The 21,367-nt window shown below is 36.5% G+C and overlaps 2 protein-coding genes across 2 annotated transcripts in view; one reads left to right on the forward strand and one right to left on the reverse strand.

Moving 5' to 3' along the window:
• Positions 1-21,367, forward strand: part of LOC131397312 (zinc finger protein 208-like) — a 649,542-nt gene that overhangs the window by 356,135 nt on the left and 272,040 nt on the right.
• LOC131397323 (vomeronasal type-1 receptor 4-like) lies at positions 15,814-16,812 on the reverse strand. The gene has a single exon (XM_058530124.1). The coding sequence runs from the start codon at positions 16,810-16,812 to the stop codon at positions 15,814-15,816; it is 999 nt and encodes a 332-aa protein (XP_058386107.1).

Consider the following 21,367-nt stretch of genomic DNA (forward strand, 5'->3'; position numbering starts at 1 on the left):
GCTGAGCATGCCATATAAGCAATATTTCATAATCTTTGGAACAAATAAAACATATAGTAATTCTTATGTGATTAACAGGCCAGGAAAAAGTCAGGATTTGGGGGCTTGGTGGTTAAGTTCAGCATGCTCCAATTTGGCGGCCTGGGTTCACACGTTCGGATCCTGGGTGTGAACTTATACCAATCATCAGCCATGCTGTGGTGGCAACCCGCATACAAAATGGAGGAATATTGTCATAGATGTTAGCTCAGTGTGAATCTTCCTCAAGCAAAAAGAGGAAAATTGGCAACAATGTTAGCTCAGGGTGAATCTTCCTCAGGAAGAAAAAAAAATACAGGATTTTCATGGGAGAGATTCTCCAATCGAGAGTCATGAGATTTGGGAGAAATGAATTCAATGTAAAGTAGACAAAATAAACTTTCATTAAGTATCTATAAAATTTCTAGTTTGTTAGTAAATGATCAACAATTTTGAAATTACTTGTTTTGATTCAATATTTCCCTTTCATTCTGAAGATATATGTTCACACAAACACACACACATACACATCATCCTCAGTTCTCTTACTCCTAAAGAATTTTCAGCTTAATATATTTACATATTGCTTTCTTTTTTTTTTATTTTTTGTTTATTGCAGTAACATTGGTTTATAACATTGTAAAAATTTCAAGTGTAGGTCATTGTACTTCTATTTCTGCATAGATTACATCATGTTCACCACCAAAATACTAATTACAACCCATCACCACACACATGTGCCAAATTATCCCTTTCACCCTCCTCCCTGCCCCCTTCCCCTCTGGTAACCACCAATCCAAACTCTGTACCTATGTGTTTGTTTATTGTTGTTATTACCTACTACTTAATGAAGGAAATCATACGGTATTTGACCTTCTCCCTCTGACTTATTTCACTTTGCATTATACCCTCAATGTCCATCCATGTTGTCACAAATGGCTGGATTTCATCGTTTCTTATGGCTGAGTCGTATTCCATTGTGTATATATACCACATCTTCTTTATCCATTCGTCCCTTGATGGGCACTTAGGTTGCTTCCAAGTCTTGGCTATTGTGAATAACACTGCAATGAACACAGAGGTGCATGTATCTTTACAAATTGGTGTTTTCAAGTTCTTTGGATAAATACCCAACAGTGGAATGGCTGGATCATATGGTAGTTCTATCCTTGAACTTTTGAGGAATCTCCATACTGTTTTCCATAGTGGCTGCACCAGTTTGCACTCCCACCAGCAGTGTATGAGAGTTTCCTTCTCTCCACATCCTCTCCAACACATGTTGTTTCCTGTCTTGTTAATTATTGCCATTCTGACGGGCGTGAGGTGATATCTCATTGTAGTTTTGATTTGCATTTCCCTGATAGTTAGTAATTTTGAACATCTTTTCATGTGTCTGTTGGCCATCTATATATCTTCTTTGGAGAAATATCTGTTCAGGTCTTTTGCCCATTTTTTAATTGAGTTGGTAGTTTTTTTGTTGGTGAGATGCATGAGTTCTTTATATATTTTGGAGATTAAGCCCTTATCAGAAGTATGGTTTGCAAATATCTTCTCCCAATTGTTAGGTTGTCTTTTCATTTTGTTGATGGTTTCCCCTGCTGTGCAGAAGCTTTTTAGTTTGATGTAGTCCCATTTGTTTATTTTTTCTATTGTTTCTCTTGCCCGGTCTGACGTGGTGTTTGAAAAGATGTTGCTAAGACCGATGTCGAAGAGCATACTGCCTATGTTTTCTTCTAGAAGTTTCACAGTTTCAGGTCTTACATTCAAGTCTTTAATCCATTTGGAGTTAATTTTTGTGTATGGTCTAAGGTAAGGGTCTACTTTCATTTTTTTGCATATGGCTATCTAGTTTTCCCAACACCATTTGTTGAAGAGACTTTTTTTTCTCCATTGTATGTTCTTGGCTCCTTTGTCAAAGATTAGCTGTCCATAGATGTGTTGGTTTATTTCTGGGCTTTCGATTCTATTCCATTGATCTGTGTGTCTGTTTTTGTGACAGTACTATGCTGTTTTGGTTACTATAGCTTTGTAGTATATTTTGAAATCAGGGAGTGTGATACCTCCAGCTTTGTTCTTTTTTCTCAGGATTCCTTTAGCTATTCGGGGTCTTTTGTTGTTCCATACAAATTTTAGGATTCTATGTTCTATTTCAGTGAAAAGTGTTGTTGGAACTTTGACAAGGATTGCATTGAATCTATAGATGGCTTTAGGAAGTATGGACATCTTAACTTTGTTAATTCTTCCAATCCAAGAGCACAGAATATCTTTCCATTTCTTTGTGTCTTCTTCCATTTCTTTCAGAAATGTTTTATACTTTTCGGTGTACAGATATTTCACCTCTTTGGTTAAGTTTATTCCTAGGTATTTTATTCTTTTTGTTGCAATTGTAAATGGGATGGTATTCTTAATTTCTCTTTCTGCTACTTCGTTGTTAGTATACAGAAATGCAACTGATTTTTTTATGTTGATTTTGTATCCTGCAACTTTACCATATTTGTTTATTACTTCTAAAAGTTTTCTGGTGGATTCCTTAGGGTTTTCTATATATAAAATCATGTCATCTGCAAATAGTGACAGTTTCACTTCTTCCTTTCCAATTTGGATCCCTTTTATTTCTTTCTCTTGCCTGATTGCTCTGGCTAGGACTTCCAGTACTATGTTAAATAGGAGTGGTGACAGTGGGCATCCTTGTCTGGTTCCTGTTCTTAGAGGGATAGCTTTCAGTTTTTCACCATTGAGGATGATATTAGCTGTGGGTTTCTCATATATGGTTTTTATTATGTTGAGGTACTTTCCTTCTATACCCATTTTATTCAGAATTTTTTTCATAAATGGATGCTGTATCTTGTCAAATGCTTTCTCTGCATCTATTGAGATGATCATGTGATTTTTGTTCTTCATTTTATTAATGTGGTGTATCACGTTGATTGATTTGCGAATGTTAAACCATCCCTGCATCCCTGGAATAAATCCCACTTGATCATGGTGTATAATCTTTTTAACGTATTGTTGTATGCGATTTGCTAGTATTTTGTTGAGGATTTTTGCATCGATGTTCATCAGTGATATTGGCCTGTAATTTTCTTTTTTTGTGTTGTCCTTGTCTGGTTTTGGTATCAGGGTAATGTCTGCTTCGTAGAATGAGTTAGGGAGCTTCCCCCACTCCTCAATTTTTTGGAAGAGTTTGAGAAGGATAGGTATTAAGTCTTCTTTGAATGTTTGGTAGAATTCACCAGGGAAGCCGTCTGGTCCTGGACTTTTATTTTGGGGGAGGTTTGTGATTACTGTTTCGATCTCCTTACTGGTGATTGGTCTATTCAAATTCTCTACTTCTTCTTGATCCAGTTTTGGAAGGTTGTATGATTCTAAGAATTTATCCATTTCTTCCAGATTGTCAAATTTGTTGCCATATAGCTTTTCATAGTATTCTCTTATAACCTTTTGTACTTCTGAAGTGTCTGTTGTAACCTCTCTTTCATTTCTGATTTTACTTATTTGTGCCTTCTCTCTTTTTTTCTTGGTGAGTCTAGGTAAAGGTTTGTCAATTTTGTTGATCTTTTCAAAGAACCGGCTCTTGATTTTGTTAATTTTTTCTATTTTTTTTTTTGGTCTCTATTTCAATTATTTCTGCTCTGATTTTTATTATTTCCCTTCTTCTACTGATTTTGGGCTTTGTTTGTTCTTCTTTTTCCAGTTCCTTTAGGTGCATTGTTAGATGGTTTATTTGAGATTTTTCTTGTTTGTTGAGATAGGCCTATATAGCTATAAACTTCCCTCTTAGAACTGCTTTTGCTGTATCCCATAAATTCTGGCATGTCGTATTTTCATTTTCATTTGTCTCCAGGTATTTTTTGATTTCTTCTTTGATTTCTTCGTTAACCCAGTCGTTGTTCAGTAGCATATTGTTTAATCTCCACGTATTTGTGGCTTTTCTGATTTTCTTCCTATAGTTGATTTCTAGTTTCATACCATTGTGGTCAGAAAAGATGCTTGGTATTATTTCGATCTTCTTAAATTTATGGAGACTTGTTTTGTGGCCTAATATGTGATCAGTCCTGGAGAATGTTCCAAGTGCATTTGAAAAGAACGTGTATTCTTCGGTTTTTGGATGGAATGCTCTGTATATATCTACTAGGTCCATCTGTTCTAGTGTGTCGTTTAAGGCCAATGTTTCCTTATTGATCTTCTGTTTGGATGATCTATCCGTTGGTGTAAGTGGAGTGTTAAAGTCCCCTACTATTATTGTGTTACTGTCTATTTCTGTTTTTATGTCTGTTAATAATTGCTTTATATATTTAGGTGCACCTACATTGGGTGCGTAGATATTTACAAGTGTTATATCCTCTTGTTGGATTGTTCCCGTGATCATTATGTAATGCCCTTCTTTGTCTCTTTTTACAGAATTTGTTTTAAATTCTATTTGTCTGATATGAGTACTGCTACCCCAGCTTTCTTTTCATTGCCATTTGCGTGGAGTATCTTTTTCCATCCCTTCACTTTCAGTTTGTGAGTGTCTTTAGGTCTGAAGTGTGTCTCTTGTGTCCAGCATATATATGGGTCTTGTGTTTTTATCCAGTCAGCCACCCTATGCCTTTTAATTGGAGCATTTAGTCCATTGACGTTTAAAGTAGCTATTGATAAGTATGTACTTACTGCCATTTTTTAACTTTTTTTTCTCAGTGTTTTAGTAGTCCTTCTCTGTTCCTTTCTTCTTCTATACAGAAGTGAAAGTCACTGTAGTTTGACCTCTGTCTGAAAGCTGTACTCTTTAACTCCCCTCCTCCCTCCTTTTATGTTTTTGATATCATATCTAACCTCTTTTTTGTGCATTTGTATCCATTACGTTCTAATCATGGAAATAGGTAATTTTTCCTATTTGTGGTCTTCTCTTTCCCCCTTAAATCACTCCCTTCAACATTTCTTGTAGCACTGGTTTCTTGGTGACAACTCCTTTAATTTTTGCTTATCTGGGAAAATTTTGATCTCTCCTTCCATTTTGAATGATAACCTTGCTGGATAGAGTATTCTTGCCTGTAAGTTTTTTCCTTTTAGCACTTTAAATATATCATGGCATTCTCTTCTAGCCTGTAAGGTTTCTGCTGAGAAGTCAGCTGATAGCCTTATGGAGTTTCCTTTGTATGTAACTTGACATTCTCTTGCGGCTTTTAGGATTCTCTCTTTATCTTTAATTCTGGACATTTTGATGATGTGTCTTGGTGTAGGCCTCTTCGGGTTTATCTTGTTTGGGGCTCTCTGTGCTTCCTGTACCTGGATGTCTGTTTTCTTCCTTAGGTTAGGGAAGTTTTCATCTATTATTTCTTGAAATAGATTCTCTTCCCCCTTGTCTCGCTCTTCTCCTTCCGATACACCTATAACACGGATGTTAGTGTGCTTGATGTTGTCCCAGAGGTCCCTTAGACTGTCCTCAGTCTTTTTAATTCTTTTCTCTTTTACAAGCTCCTTTTTAACATTCTACGCTAAAGCCTCTGACCCAAGGTCCACACATTTGAATAGCAAAGAGGTTGAATAACATGGGAAAAATGCATGGTTGACTTTGAACTGAAAGAGTTTGTAGAAATTACAGGTTCTAATAGAAGAGTAAGCTTGACAACAACAATCATATTTTAAAATTTACTATGTACTACATATCTTCCTGACAGCTTTTTATATGTTAATGCATGAACCACATAAATAGTCTGAAAACAGTAATATTGTTCTTCCTCTTTTTTGAGAATATTTTGTCAAATATCCAATAACTGGTAGATCCTGGGTTTTACTGAAAGTTAATCTGAACTAGATTTATCCAAAAAGAACACAGAACAATACACAGAGACAACCCTAGTAAATGTTTACAGCAGTTTCTGTCAGTGAGAAGAATAACAGAAACATATCAAGAAAGTAAAAAGAAAGAATGGATCAAATAATATTAACATTTTATGCAGACATACGTACAAATGGGAACTATGGACACACTGAAAGTGATAGGGAAGAAAATTTTCACATCAATGAAATCCAAATTATTTTCAATTCTGTTAGGTCTCGTAAGTCCTTTTGTGAATGATATTCGTTGTATGTTTTTAAACACACTAGGGAGATGAACACACACAAAGACATAAAATAATTTAGACCTATTGTTTCTGAGTCTTTCATTTCTTTCAAAATTTGTTTTGTGCTGAGCTGTATTTTAGAAATTTAAGACACTTGAACATAATTTGATTCTTCTAAACATTTTTGGAAATACAAAAGAGTATGTCTGTGACATGAGTGTGAAATAAAATAGAATCTTACAGGGTGGAGGCCTTATTAAAACCTCCACTTGGAAAAGCCATCGTCTCTCGTAAAGACATGTGAGAACCTTAATTTTCCAAAGCAAACTATAAGCAAAGAAAAACTAATAAACAAAAGCACTTTCCAGATTAAATGTAATGGTTTATGCACATTTCTAAATCAACCTCTCCAAGACTCTTATTAAGGACAAAGGAAAAAATGTTTATAGTGTAAGAATCTGGAAGACAGCTATTGAACCAAGTGAAAATCCGGTGTAATGGGACAAATTGGTGTCAGGTGACTAAAGTACACGGGCCACATCATCACTGTTGTGATATTATAGGCCAAAAACATAAGGAAGTAATAATCTGAATCTAATCATGAAAAATAGCGTCAGTTTTATGTAAATTCCAATCCACATTTTCTTCCCATATTCTGTATATCTAATAGTGCAATGAAATCTTCTTTCTAACCAATATAGTGAGAAAGTCTCTTTCTATTATTCTTCTCATTCAGAAATTTCTCAGTTATTCTAGGCCACTAATGCCATCCTGTTTAAATGTTCATTTTCTTTATCCTGTTCCACAGAGCTGATGTTGCACCATATGAAAGCTAAAAGCTACATTTTCACTTCTTTACTGATATCTGAGTATCTTAACCCATCCAAATAGGAATCTTGGATATCAAGTCCTTCCCATTTTGTTTGTCACAAAAGGAATATTTTCAGTAACTGAAGCTTATAAGCATGGTGAGAATTCTTCATGCTGTAAAGTGAGCCTGGATGGACAGAATGGAGAAAAGGCTCTGGGGCACAGAGGAGAAGTATTCTAAAGAGCTGACCTTGACTATCTTTAAGAAGAAAAGAAAACACGACAGCAGTTGAAAACATCTTTGCTGTGCAGAAACAGCAGAAGTAGAGGAAGAAAGGTTTGCAGGTTCTAAATCCAGGGCATTTCAGGAGGAAAAGTGCACACAACCTCTGTGCTGGGACAGGACATTTACCTGAGAACCTGCCATTTAGTCCTCTGCCTCCTCTTGCTCCGAGTTGTTTTCTCAGGTGATATTATGTTGAGGAATCACATCTGCATCTTGAGAATCTGCCTTCATAAGTGTGAGCACAACCCCTTCATCTGCTATCACCACACCCACAGGCAGAAGGACCTTGAAATGATGAAAAGGACCACACTTCCCATCCTTTGTCATAGGAGAGATTCAAGAATAATGAGTTCCTACATGGAGACCAAACTGAGTATTCTTTCCTCTCTCCACATGCTCTCCCCTCACATGGATGACCCAAAATTCTGCTACAGATGGGGAATGTGGGCTGCACTGACCTGCCCCATCTAAACCCATGGAGAACAGAGCCTGTTACCTCCCTTGAACCAAAGCCCGCACTCAGTTCTCATGAACATATCCAGGAGCCCTTGTGCTTAACCCTGGTGTCCCTTAGAATCACTAGATCACTTAATTAAAGCAATATTGATGCTCCCACCCAGACTTCGTGGGGGAGGCCACAGGTAGTGACAATTCTTAAAACTCCAAATCTGATCCTAACGGCAATTTGGATGGGACCACTTAGCAAAGCATTTCTTCTGAAATTTTAAAGTGCACACAGATCCTGCAGGTCCCACTTGAAGAAGTTATGACTGCAGGTTTGCAGTGGGGTCAATGAAATGGCATTTTTAATAATTCCCTTTGGCATTGATGTTGCTCCCCCAGACCCATTTTAGGTAGCACTGAGCTAGAGATATCAAACACAGCACACCTGAGACCTCTGAGTGGCATGAGATTTTGAACCTCTAGGAGAACAAGCTTCTTGGGTCTGACTGCTAACGGCACAGCTTGTCCTGGAATGGGCATGGCTACCTCATGACCTGATGCACGTCCAAGGAGTTTGGGGGTGGCAGGAATCATGGGGTGGCATCAGGATTGCATGAGGGGTCTGCCCTGAGACTTCTTCTCAAAGCTACCCTGAGTCCTCAGTTCTTTTGCCCCCTCCTCTCCCAGGGGCCAGGTGAATTCACAGGATATCGGCAGTGTGACCTCCTGTCCACAGGAGAGCAGAACCTCCATTTCCAAGAGTCATGGAGCATGAAGGTGTTTACATCGCAGCTTTGTTCGAAAATGAACCAAAGGCAGCAATGGAGGATAGATTAACAGTTTGTGGTAGAAATGGACAGAAGCCTTCTAAAATTATGCCATTAATGTATAGTTGATGATACACAAAGGGAGTCATGATCTATGTTAAGTAATGTAGATTATAACCAAATTAAGAGATCAGAATTTTTTCCTCTGTTGCTTGTCTAAGTGTGTGTGTGATTTATGAATTGTGGTGCCACAGTTTTGTCTCTGCCCCCTTAGATACTTACATTTTTTCACATCTTTAAAGTGCATTGATTAAGGTAAATCTTAAAGAAGAAAACCATATCCATTTTTCAAATATTCTTTGAAATCATTGAATCTTTCATAACATCTCAAATGTTTCATGCCACATACCAATGTAATTCTTTTAAAGAATTTTTTTGAGTAGTTTTAAGTTCGCAGCAAAATTGATAGTAAGGTACTGACATTTCCCATATACTCCCTGCTCCCATACATGCACAGCCTCCCCCATTATCAACATCCCGCATGGGAGTGGTCTATTTGCTGCCATTGATGAATCTACATTAACACATCACAAATACTCAAAGTCTATAGTTTATCTTATGATTCATTCTTAGGGATGTACATTCTATGGGTTTGAACAAATGTATAATGACATGTATCCATCATTATACTATCATATAGATTATTTTCATTGACCTGAAAATCCCCTAGGCTCAGGCTATTCATCCCCCCTCCTCCACCACCCTGGCAACCACAGACCTTTTCACATGTGTTTTGTTTTTGTTTTTTTACATGTGTTTACATGAGTTATACATGTGTCTTTACCAGAATATTATATAGTTGGACTCATATATTATGTAACCTTTTAGATGGGCTTCTTTCACTTAGTAATACGTATTTAAGGATCCTCCATGTGATTTTATGACTTGATAGCTTACTCCTTTTTGAGCTGAATAGCGTTCCACTCCCTGAATGCATCAGAGTATACTGATTCATTCATCTACTGAAGGACATCTTGGTTGCTTTCAAGTTTGGGCAATTGTGAATACAATTGCTATAAATATCCATGTGCAGGTTTTTGTGTGGATATAGGTTTTCAACTCCTTTCAGTAAATATCAAGGAACACAAATGCTGGACCTTATGGTATGAGTATATTTAATATTGTAGAAACTGCCAAAATCTCTTCCGATGTAGCAGTATTATTTTGCATTTCCACTGGCAATAAAGGAGGGTTTCTTTTGCTCCACATCCACTACAGGATTTTTCTTGTCAGAGTTCCAGATTTTGGCCATTCTAAGAGGTGGGTAGTGGTATATCATTGTATTTTTAATTTGCATTCCACTGATGACTATAATATGGGTCATCTTTTTATATGTGTGTCTATCTTCTTTTGTGAAGTGGCTATTAAGTTGGTTTACCCATGTTTTAATTGGGTTGTTTTTACATTTTCCTCCCAATCTGAACTAATTTTATTTATTTTTTTGTGTCTTGTTACATTAGAAAGGACTTCCTGTATAATACTGAGGAGGAGTGGGGAAAGGGATCATCCTTGCCTTGTACCTGAACTTAGTGGGAAAGCTTCGAGTTTATCATTAAGTATAATATGAGCTTAAGTTTTTTGCAGATTTTCTTCTTCATCTTCAGGAAGCTCCCCACTATTCTTAGTTGACTGTGGGTGTCTATGAAGAACGGACATTAGATTTTGTCAAAATCTTCTTCTGCATCTATTGATATGATCACAGGATTTTTCTTCTTTAGACTGTTGATGTGATGGATAAAATTAACTGATTTTTGAGTGTTGAACCAGCCTTGCATTCCTGGGATAAATCCCACTTGGTTGTGATGTACAGTTCTTTCAAAACATGGTTGGATTTAATTTGCTAATATTTTGTCAAGGATTTTTGTATCTATGTTCCTGAGAGATATTGGTCTGTAGTTTTCTTTATTTCTAATGTTTTTGTCTTATCCGGTTTTGTATATTGTGGTTTTGGTGACAGACATTGATTTGGGGGAAATTCTCAGTCATTATTTTTTCAAATATTTTCCACTCCTTTCTCTCTTTAGTCTCCCTTTGGTCTACCCATTATACGTATGTCACACCTCATTTAGTTGTCCCACAGCCTAGGATAGTCTGTTCTGTTGATTTTGGTTTTGTTTTCTTTTCTAGCCCATTTTATATTTCCTTTGCAGCTTTGGAGGTTTCAACTGATATATATTCAGGCTCAAGATATTCTTCCCCACTCATGTCCAGTCTACTAATAATCCCATCAAACACATTCTTCATTCTGTTACTTTTTTTAAACACTGCCATTTATTTTTCATTATTTATTAATATTCCATCTCTCTTCTTATATTACACATATGTTCTTGCATGCTGTTTACTTTATCCATTAGAGCCTTTAATATATTTATCATAGTTGTGTTCAATTCCTGGCTGTGAATTTCCAAATTTTTAAGTTCCACTTCGCTTTTAATCATTAATTCCATATTTACTTTATTTCTTTCCTCCCATTTTACTATATGCATTGAAGAGGAATCGGGCTACTCCCTCAACACTTTGCTTAGACATTTCCTCACCCAAAGACCCAATGTCATTGCTCACAAGTTGTGTTATGCAGAAATCCCTCGGACAGGCACACACTCCAGCCAAGCTCTTTGCCACAGTACAACAGCAATCAACTAATCAACTTTTCTCCAGTTTCCAATAACACGTTCCTCATATCTGGCTGAGACCTCATGAAAATAATCATTAGGGCCCACATTTCTACCACATTCTATTTGTGACCACTCAGGTCTTCTCTAAGAACTTGAGATTCTCTCTACAGCTCTCCTCTTTCCTTCTGAGCTGTCACCATAATTACCCTTAATAGTCCTTCCATGGCGATGCAGGCTTCACCCAGCATGCACTTCCCAACTCTTCCAGCCTCTATCCATTATGCAGTTCCAATACCAATTCCATATTTTTTTGTATTTATACAGTTGCATCTCACTTCTCAGTACCATTTTTCCCTTAGTCTGTTGAGCTGCTAAAACAAAATACCAGAGACTGGGTAGTTTACAAACAACAGATATATATTTTTTTCTCACAGTGGCAGAGGATGGGAAGTCCAAGGTAGAGGCACCACAAATTCAATGTCTGGTGAGAGCCCGCTGTATGATTCTGTCTCTGAACCTTATCTATAAGCCATGTATCTTGGTTGTACACTCAAATGACAGAAGGAACAAAGGAGCTTTCTTGGCTACTTTTATGAAGCACTAATCCTGTTTATGGGGTCTCCACCCTCATGACTTAATCACCTTCCCAAATCCCCACCTCCTAATACCATCACCCTGGGTGTTAGGTTTCAATATATAAAAAGTGGAGGGACACAAATGTTCACACCATAGCAGAGACCAAAAAGAATATTGATTTTTCCTTTACTGCTGGAAGGTTTGAGCAGGTAAATTTGCTTACATACTCCCAATAAACCTTAATTGGTAAGCAGGACTCTCAATTTTGTCATGTTTTATCAATACATTTACTGGAGACATGTGATAACATTTTTTAAGCAGGGATACTGAGACTGAGCCTCCTGAATTGCCAACAAATAGACCATCCATATGGTGAAAGATTTTGACATCAAAAGATGGAGGCATTCAAGCTAAGTCCTTTCACACCCACTCCTGGCAGATGTCAAGGGAGTTGGTCTCACTAACACTCATCACCTCCCCTTCTCCCTAATGGGGGTAACCCTCTCTAAAACCTATAAGTTGAAGAAGTACGTCATGTAATACATCAATTTCTACTATAGATTCTTAAGTAGCAAACATACTAGGATGTTGAATTCATCCAAAGTGTTTTATCTATATTGTTACGGTAACTTTCTTCCCCAATGTGATCACTTACCAAACCCTATCACTTGAATATAGGTTCTTTTGTTTTTTCCTACATGAACACCATGGATTTTAACATTTGAGGGGGTTAAGTGCACTAGCAATATTAAATCATCCCTTGGGCAAGTATGCAGGAGAATTCAAGGGGCTATGGGAGGCTACCATGAGGGGCTGCCTAGGGTAATAGAGAGATTTCATTCTCTTTCAGCTCTTCAACTTAAGATCTAAGCTGCCTTCTTTTTTATCTACCATCATCTAGAGAGTGAGCAGATTCAGGAGCTTCTCTCTTTCTGCCCATGAATGCAACCATGCTTTGCCCTACAGTCCTTTGTTCTTCCAGACTCCGCTGTACCTCGTGTCCACTCCATCCACGGCATCACATAGAACAGGAGCATGACGTGTGTATCTGTATACAACATGCTATAAATGTTCCAGTTCTTCCCTTCCCCAAAATTCCCAAGAAGATATTTGGCTTTTTGTTCAATGTTGCTGAACAGTGGATAAGCACAGGGAGGAACCAGGACACAGCAACCAAGAGAGTGACCACACATAAAATAAAAATGAAGTATATTTCTATTTAGTTCCAAGCAGCTTATTGGCTACTTGCAGCTGAACTAATGACAACAAAAATGACACTGCTTCTGTGGTACTTTGGGATTGCTAAAGATTCAGGAGGCAGGAAGATTTGGAGTGAATGACCATGAAAGTTGAAGGAAAAGTCAGATGCATGGATGAGGTGATGATAATCTCAGCGAATCAGTGAGAGGTAAGAGCAAATGAAAAGAAAGCTGAATACGAGATTTTCAGAATAAATTTAATATCTTTAGACATAATGAAAATATTATTTTCTCACTATGATAAAACATATTGATTTAGTATGGATTACAAACCTAAAATTTAAAGCTAAATAATATAAATTCATTGAAGAAAACAAAATAGATATCTCTGTGGTTTAGAATATAAAAATAGTTCTGCTTCAGAACAAAAGATTAATGATAAAGAGGAAAATGAACAATTAGATGATATTAAAATTTTAAAATAATCATCATCAGAAGACACAGATGGAAAGACAGAGAGAGAAAGAAAGACTGATATCAAACATGTATAAAGTACTCCTACAAATGAATAAGAAGACAAACACAATGGGAAAAATGTACCAAAAGACAGTTCAAGAAAGAAGTGATCCAATGATAATTAAACATGTCAAAGTATGCTTAACTTCTGTAGTAATCAGTGAAATGCAACAAAACCAATATGTGGAATTATCACACACCAACCAGAAAGCTAAAATAAAAATGACAGGAATTATCAACTGTTAGGAAGAATGTGATTAAACCATAAATCTCAGTCACCACTGGTGAATGTGATAATTCATACAAACATTTTCAAAAATATTTGGAAGTATCTAATAAAGATGAACAGATATAAACCTACAACCCAACAATTCCACTACTACTTGTAAACCAAACCAAATTCACAAATGTATCACCAAAACACAATTTCCAGAACTCATATCCCAGCACCATTCCTAACAGACACAAACTGAAAACCACTCATATGCACATACACAATGGAACAATTAAATTAATAGATAAATAATCGCACAATAGAATGCTACATAAAAATGGGGCAATGCAGGATTCACAACAACATGCAACAATAGAGACGTATCACAAACAACATAAGGAATAAAAACACATTCATACTGTTACTGCATTTACATAAAATAAAAAACAAAAAAATGATCTGTGCTGTTAGGTGTCAGAACAGTGGTTACCCTAGGGATAGTGACTGGCGGGGGCCGGACCAGGAGGCCTATGAGTCTTAATAATTTTCTGTTTCCTCATCTAGGAGCTACGTACAGACGTGTATTCAGATTCTGTAATTTCTGAAATATGCTGTGTAGTTATGACTTTTGCACGTGTCCTTAGTTGTTTTTCAACACATATCAATAATAATTTAAAAAAATAAGCCAAGGAGGGTAAACAGATTAGTGCTGCAATATCCATGTATTGTCAAGGTAGGCATGGAAGGTATTAGATAACTTAACATTGTGATTACCTTTTAAAAGTAAACTGAAATTTTGAGGATATTAAACTAAGAGAACTACTTATATAATCCTCAAAGAGAGAGGGTAAAAGGGAGAATAGTTTTTCGAAATTAATATAAAAGAGTTAAGATAGAAAATATACTAGGTTTAACAAAAAGCACACAATATGATGGTAAATCTAAACCAAAATAGGTCTGTTATGATATTCAACATAAATAAACTAATTGCTACTGGTAAAGTCAAAATGAATTTTTATTATGTGCAAATAGATTTTTTCTTCATGAGATATAGGTAAATTACAAAAATTAAAGTAGAAAATGGCAAATATATTCTATGTAATTTTAAACAGTGAAACAATTAGCGTATGATGTACATCTTAGATAAAGTAGACTTTAAGCTTCAGTTTGTCATTAGTATCATTAGTATTGTTTTTCTACTTCTTGTAGAATTGAATCCTCAATATTTTTTGCATCACCTTCATAAAGTAAATGCAGGGAGAACTACATGAAAATATTTCCTAAAATTTAGGAGTATCTATTCTGTTCATTTGGTAAACTAATTTCCCATAAAAAAATGGATTTGTGACTTTTCCCCTTGAAATCGATATGCCTCTACTCTTCCAAGTTTAATGGAAAACCCCACCATAAACTTATTTCCCCACATTAGAGACGTGAAATTTGCATTCTGAACTCTCTTTCCCACCAAAATGCCCAACTCGCATCCATACATAATAGAGATAAAACTGCTTTTTACAGATTTCAAATTCCATGAAATTTTTCCCCAGATAGTATGTATTTTTTTAATCATCAACACTCACCTGATGTCTTCTAAAAATTAGCAAAAGCGTACTTTTGTGCTCTCTTTCACTTATTTGTCCTCTAACTGGCCATTTCCAAATGAAAATATTTTCAGTATGCTAATGCCACTTCAAAACATCATATTTCAAATGACTACCATCACTCTAAAGACGAAATGTAAGAAAGTCATGTGGAGGACTCCAAAAGCTCTACTTTCTGAATCTGAATTTACCCTTCAGCTTAACTCCACACTGTTCATTAGTCTGTGGAATATTCCTTTTTTCTTGAATGACCATCTCACATGCTGTTGTATTTCACGGAGGTTTTCTTAAAATTCCATGCCTAGTTTATTTCTGGGTAAATATAGGATTTCAGATTGATAGTTACACAAAGACTTTTCTGTAATCCCTTCATTGCTACAGAAACTCCTGCTTAATACTGCGTAGATTCTGAAGCTCCCCTACAAGCATTAATAAAGTATCATTTATATTTATTATGTGATAATTACATAATAATTCATTTACAATTGTATTATGATTTGTTGCTTATTTTGGAGCGCACACGTACCTTGTCTTGTTTACCACCCTCTTGTAAACAATTACTTTTTTGTAGTAATTGTACTTGGGATTCAGAGAGGGAAGAATATATAAACCGCTGAAGAATATGCAAATTCAATTTAGATAAGTATCAAGATAAACTAATTATCTAATCCTTATCCAGGCAAAGAAAAATGTGGATACTCTGTGGTCATGACACATGAGAATGTAGGGGCTCACAGTTGGGAAACATGTAGTAATCAGTACACTGGAGTTTACCAGCCACCAGCTGGGATTATTAGAAAGAACCAAGTAAATGTGAAAGATGGAAGAGAGAGTGTACAAAGACACAAAAGTGCTCGCCAAGACAAGGATGCTTTGGGTGGCTCTGGATTCAGCAGAGGCTCTAGGGGAGATGTCAGTCCTATGAAGGTGCTGGACCTGCTGCTTGTGCCTGTACAGGATGAAAACCATAAAGCCACTGGTCCAGACCATGAGTCCCAAACATGAAACATCAGGGAATAATAACAATCCTACATTCACTAAGACTCTGATTCTGTCATGAATTACAGTAGAACATAAACCCAAATCTTTTTTCTTTGTGACATGTTTGTTGCTCCGATTACCAGTCACATACAGAGTAAAAATGATATTTATCAGCAGCTGTAGGATCCAGCAGAGGAAAATAGAGAACCCAATGTACTTTGGAGCTTTCACTTTGAGCTCTGCCCACCTGGAGTTCCTGGGGCTGATGGTGATGGCCTGGAAGACACTCAAAAGGCAGGTGGTGCCAATGGACACACCGCTGGCCACTCTGTGGATATAGTAAGCAAGTTTGCATCCAATATCACTGAGAAAATGTTTCCACCCAAATGCTGCCACTGCACTTGGGATTCCTGTAGAGAGCATGGCCAAGGTGTTGGCTACCGGCAGATGTTCCACAATCAAATCTGTGGACCTTAGCCTGCATCCAGTGAAGTGAAGGAAGAGATAATGGTAAAGAAGAGAGATGTTCCCCAGGATTCCAACTATATTCTCTGATAAGAAGACCATTCCTACTGTGAAATCTCTGGTGGCCATCCTGTCAGGTCTCTGTGAATGATATTTGTCTTCTGATCTAGAGTTTCCTGCATGGGAATATGAGGCATAGGCTACACGTATCATATCAACTGAAATCCAATATTCTCTGTTCACCATTATTTCCCAGCGAGAAATATTAACCTAATGTTTTTCTTTTACTAAGAGATTTCCAAGGATTGCATGTATAACTTTTTACAGAGCATGTATAATGAGTTAATCATCGCTATGAAGGCCATACATGTACTGGGTCACTTTTTAATTTTTCCCAAACCTATGAGTCAGGAGCTACTATTATTCTCATTCTAAAGAACAGGAGAACTAAGTACATGGAGATTAAGTGTTTTAACTAAATTCACACCCTAGTTACAGGCAGGATGGGCCTTAAACCTGGCTGGGCTGGTAATTCACCAAGCACATTTATTCACTATGATTTACTGACAAATCAACACACCTGTGTTCTTCCAATAGTCTGGATAGATATTTAGCTGTTTTCGTAACTTGTCAGTATATTTTAAATTGGTGGTTAATTTATTATTTAATTTCAGGTGTAACCAGTTCCAATTTATGTGCAAAAATTTATTTCATAGGTCAATATAAATTATACATAAAGATTTCAAGGGCAACCAAATGTAGATTCTCTCATTGCAATATTACAGATGCCTGTCACATGACAAAGCTGGGTTTAATAAATACAAGATTGTCTCAATATTAGAATGGCAACACAAAGACTCATTTGCTTTTGTGCCAGGAACAAAATATAATGCTACCTATCACAGAAATTATTAATATCATAATGTTTTATGTATTATTGTATCTGAATCACTAGTATGTTATAAAATAGTGTTGTGTATAAAGAATTTTACTAATTTCAGATCACACTATCGATTTATTAATACATAAGCAAATTAAAACTATTGCCAAGGAAGTGAGATTTGTCTTATATTTGTAGACAGTTATGCAAAAAATAATCTCTAGTGTGTAACACCATTTACACTTTATTAAATTGGAATAATACTTCTTAAAGTAATAGAATATTTTTAAAACACAGAAAATATCACTAGATACATTTGAGCCTGACAGCTTCTATCTGAAACTCATTATTATAGATTTATATTTTCCTTAAGGACTGATTCCCTTTCCTCAAGAGGGAAAAGAGTCTCATCAAAATTAACAGAACACAGATGTTTTCAGTAGGAAAAAATTACTGTCTCCATTAAGCATTTCATATACCCAGAGTTAGAGAAAACATTTCTATTCCAGCAATTGCCATTTGGATACATCATTACTGCATAGGATTAAATGATTCCTGTAGATTACTCAGACTCTTTCCTATAAGCAGGTGTCATTAGCACACCTGCAGGAATCCTGAAAATGTAGTCTGTGATTCCAGTAAATTAGGCTGAAGAGCAGACTGATTTCAGAACTACAATTCTTAAGTACATTACAAGTCAGGTTTCATTATCACTTGGATTCAACAACATTCAGGATCATTGTTGATTACACTAAATTATATTAGGAGGAATGAGGGATGGGTGTAGGATCCTCCTACTAGCTCAGTATCATTCCTCCCTCCTGTGTGGCTTTGGCAGTAGACCAGACTCAAACCCTAAAGAATCTCTTTTTCTGACATGATCACTTACCCAGACTCCTGATAATGCTCCTTCCTTGCAGACTCTTTCTCTCAGACTGAGATAGAAAATCGTCACTGGACTCCTTTCTGCTGCCAGGACAGTGGGTCTGGTGTGATGGTCATGACAGCCAGGACCTGGACTGGAGGGAGACAGCCAGACCACTAGATATGGCTTTGTGATTCTGTGACCCCACCTCCCCTCGGAACTGCAATTATCTTTTCACCTGTAACTGCAATGAGGGGACAGCCTTGGGGAACCAAGGATATTTGTGAAAAACTTTTTCCTAGTTGTTAATTACCAACAACAATTACAACCATTACAATACAATTATACCATTTCCAAAGAGACCACTGCAGTGTCTGGAGAGGATCTTTCTTTTACTTGATCCATGGAGGCAGACAGGTGTGCATGGAGGCCCCAGGAAACACTGAGTTGACACATGAGGGACTGTCGATGAAGGTCATGAGTCCTGCTGAATACTCTTCTCCCCTGAGAAGTTTTTCTACCCAAAGTGTGTTCTTTCCTAAACTTAAGACTACTTAGTGTTAGCATCATTACAGTGATGAGCAGACAAACAGAAGCACAGCAGAGAAAGATTTTCCAAGCCATGCAAGCAAAAGTAAGTACATGATGCCAAATCCTTATACTACAAATTATTGGAATTATTTGTATAATTCTTCATTCATTTTCCTCTTTTTTTTTTTGCCAGTAGCATTTTTCTCATTATTTATTTATTTATTAATTTATTTTTAATTTTTGTGGTAACATTGCTTCATAACATCATATAAATTTTGGGTGTACAACATTTTATTTCGATATCCACGTAGATTATATCATGTTCACCACCCAAAGACTAATTAAAATCCATCACCACACATGTTCCTAATTGCCCCTTTCACTCTCATCCCTCATCCTTTCTCCTCTGGTAACCACCAATCTGATCTCTGTCTCTATGTGTTTGTTTGTTGTTGTTTTCATCTTCTATTTATGAGTGAGATCATACAGTATTTGACTTTATCCCTCTGACTTATTTCACTTAGTATAGCACCCACGAGGTCCAGCCCTGTTGTCCCAATTGGCCAGATTTTGTCCTTTTTTATGACTGAGTAGTATTCCATTGTGTATATTTATCAACTCTTCTTTATCCATTTGTCCCTTGATGGGCACCCAGGTTGCTTTTAAGTCTTTGCTATTGTGAAAAATGCAGCGATGAACATAGGGATGCATATATCTTTACCCATTGATGTTTTCATGTTCTTTGGATAAACAGCCAGCAGTAGAATAGCTGAATCATATGGTAGTTCTATTCGTAATGTTTTGAGGACTCTCCATACTGTTTTCCATAGTGGTTTCACCAGTTTGCACTCCCACCAGCAGTGTATGAGAGTTCTCTTCTCTCCACATCCTCTCCAACACTTGTTATTTCCTGTGTTGTGAATTATAGCCATTTTCACGGGCATGAGGTGATATCAAGGATAGTCTTGATTTGCATTTACCTGATAATTGGTTTTCTTGAACAACTTTTCATTTGCCTGTTGGCCATCTGTATAACTTATTTGGAGAAATGTCTTTTCAGATCTTTGCTCATTTTTTAATTGGGCAGATTAGTTTTGTTGTTGTTGAGTTGTATGAGTTCTTTATATATTTTGGGTATTAATCCCCTAAAAGTTATATGGTCTGCAAATCTCTTCTACCAATTGTTAGGTTGTCTTTTCATTTACTAGATGGTTTCCTTTGTTGTGCAGAAGCTTTTTAGTTTGACGTAGTCCCATTTGTTTATTTTTTCTATTGTTTTCCTTGCCTGGTCAGACATGGTACTTGAAAGTATGCTGCTAAAACCCATGTGAAAGGGCACAGTGCCTACGTTTTCTTCTAGAAGTTTCATGGTTTCAGGTATTACATTCAAGTCACTAATCCATTTTGAGATAGTCTTTGTGTGTGGTGTAATAATGGTGTACTTTCATTCTTTTGCATGTGGCTGTCCAGTTTTCCCAACACCATGTGTTGAAGAGACTTTCCTTCCTCCATTGCATGTTCTTGGAACCTTTGTTGAAGATTAGCTGTGCATCGATGTGTGGGTTTGTTTCTGGGCTCTTGATTCTGTTCTATAGATCTGTGTGTCTGTTTTTGTGCCTGTACCATGCAGTTTTGATTACTATAACTTTGTAGTATATTTTGAAATCAGGGAGTGTTATATCTATAGCTTTCTTCTTTTTTCTCAGGATTCCTTTGGCTATTTGGGGTCTTTCTTTTTTCCATATACATTTTTGGATCATTTGTTCTATTTCTGTGACAAATGTCATTGGAACTTTGATAGGGATTGCATTGAATCTATAGAATACTTTAGGCAGCACGGACATTTTAACTATGTTAATTCTTGCAATCCAAGAGCAAGGAATACCTTTCCATTTCTTTGTGTCTTCTTCAATTTCTTTCAAATGTGTCTCATAGTTTTCAGTGTACAGGTCTTTCACTTCTTTGGTTAAGTTTATTCATAGGTATTCTATTCTTTTTCTTGCAACGGTAAATGGGATCATGGTCATAATTTCTCTTTCTGCTAGTTCATTGTTAGTGTACAGAAACACAACTGATTTTTGTATGTCGGTTTTGTGTCCTGTAAGTTTATCATATTCATTTATTACTTCCCAAAATTTTTGTGGATTCTTTAGGGTTTTCTATATATAAAATCATGTCATCTGAAAACAGTGACTTTCGCTTCTTCCTTTCCAATTTGGATCCTTTTTACTTCTTTTTTTTGCCTCATTGCTCTGGCTAGGACCTCCAATACTATGTTAAATAGGAGTGGTGAGATCTGGCATCCTTGTCTGGTTCCTGGCCTTAGAGGGATAGCTTTCAGTTTTTCTCCATTGAGAAAATGAACTGTGTATTTTTCATATATGGCCTTTATCATGTTGAGGTTTCCTTCTTTCCCCATTTGTTTCTTTTATTTCTTTCCTTCCATACCCACTTTATTCAGGGTTTTTATCATAAATGGATGCTGTGTCTTC

The sequence above is a fragment of the Diceros bicornis genome, chromosome 34, assembly GCF_020826845.1.
Source record: "Diceros bicornis minor isolate mBicDic1 chromosome 34, mDicBic1.mat.cur, whole genome shotgun sequence".
NCBI classification, from domain to species: domain Eukaryota; kingdom Metazoa; phylum Chordata; class Mammalia; order Perissodactyla; family Rhinocerotidae; genus Diceros; species Diceros bicornis.

What these genes read in the sequence shown, in the direction of transcription:
- LOC131397323 (XM_058530124.1), bottom strand. Translation starts at nt 16,812, where the DNA reads ATGATACGTGTAGCCTATGCCTCATATTCCCATGCAGGAAACTCTAGA.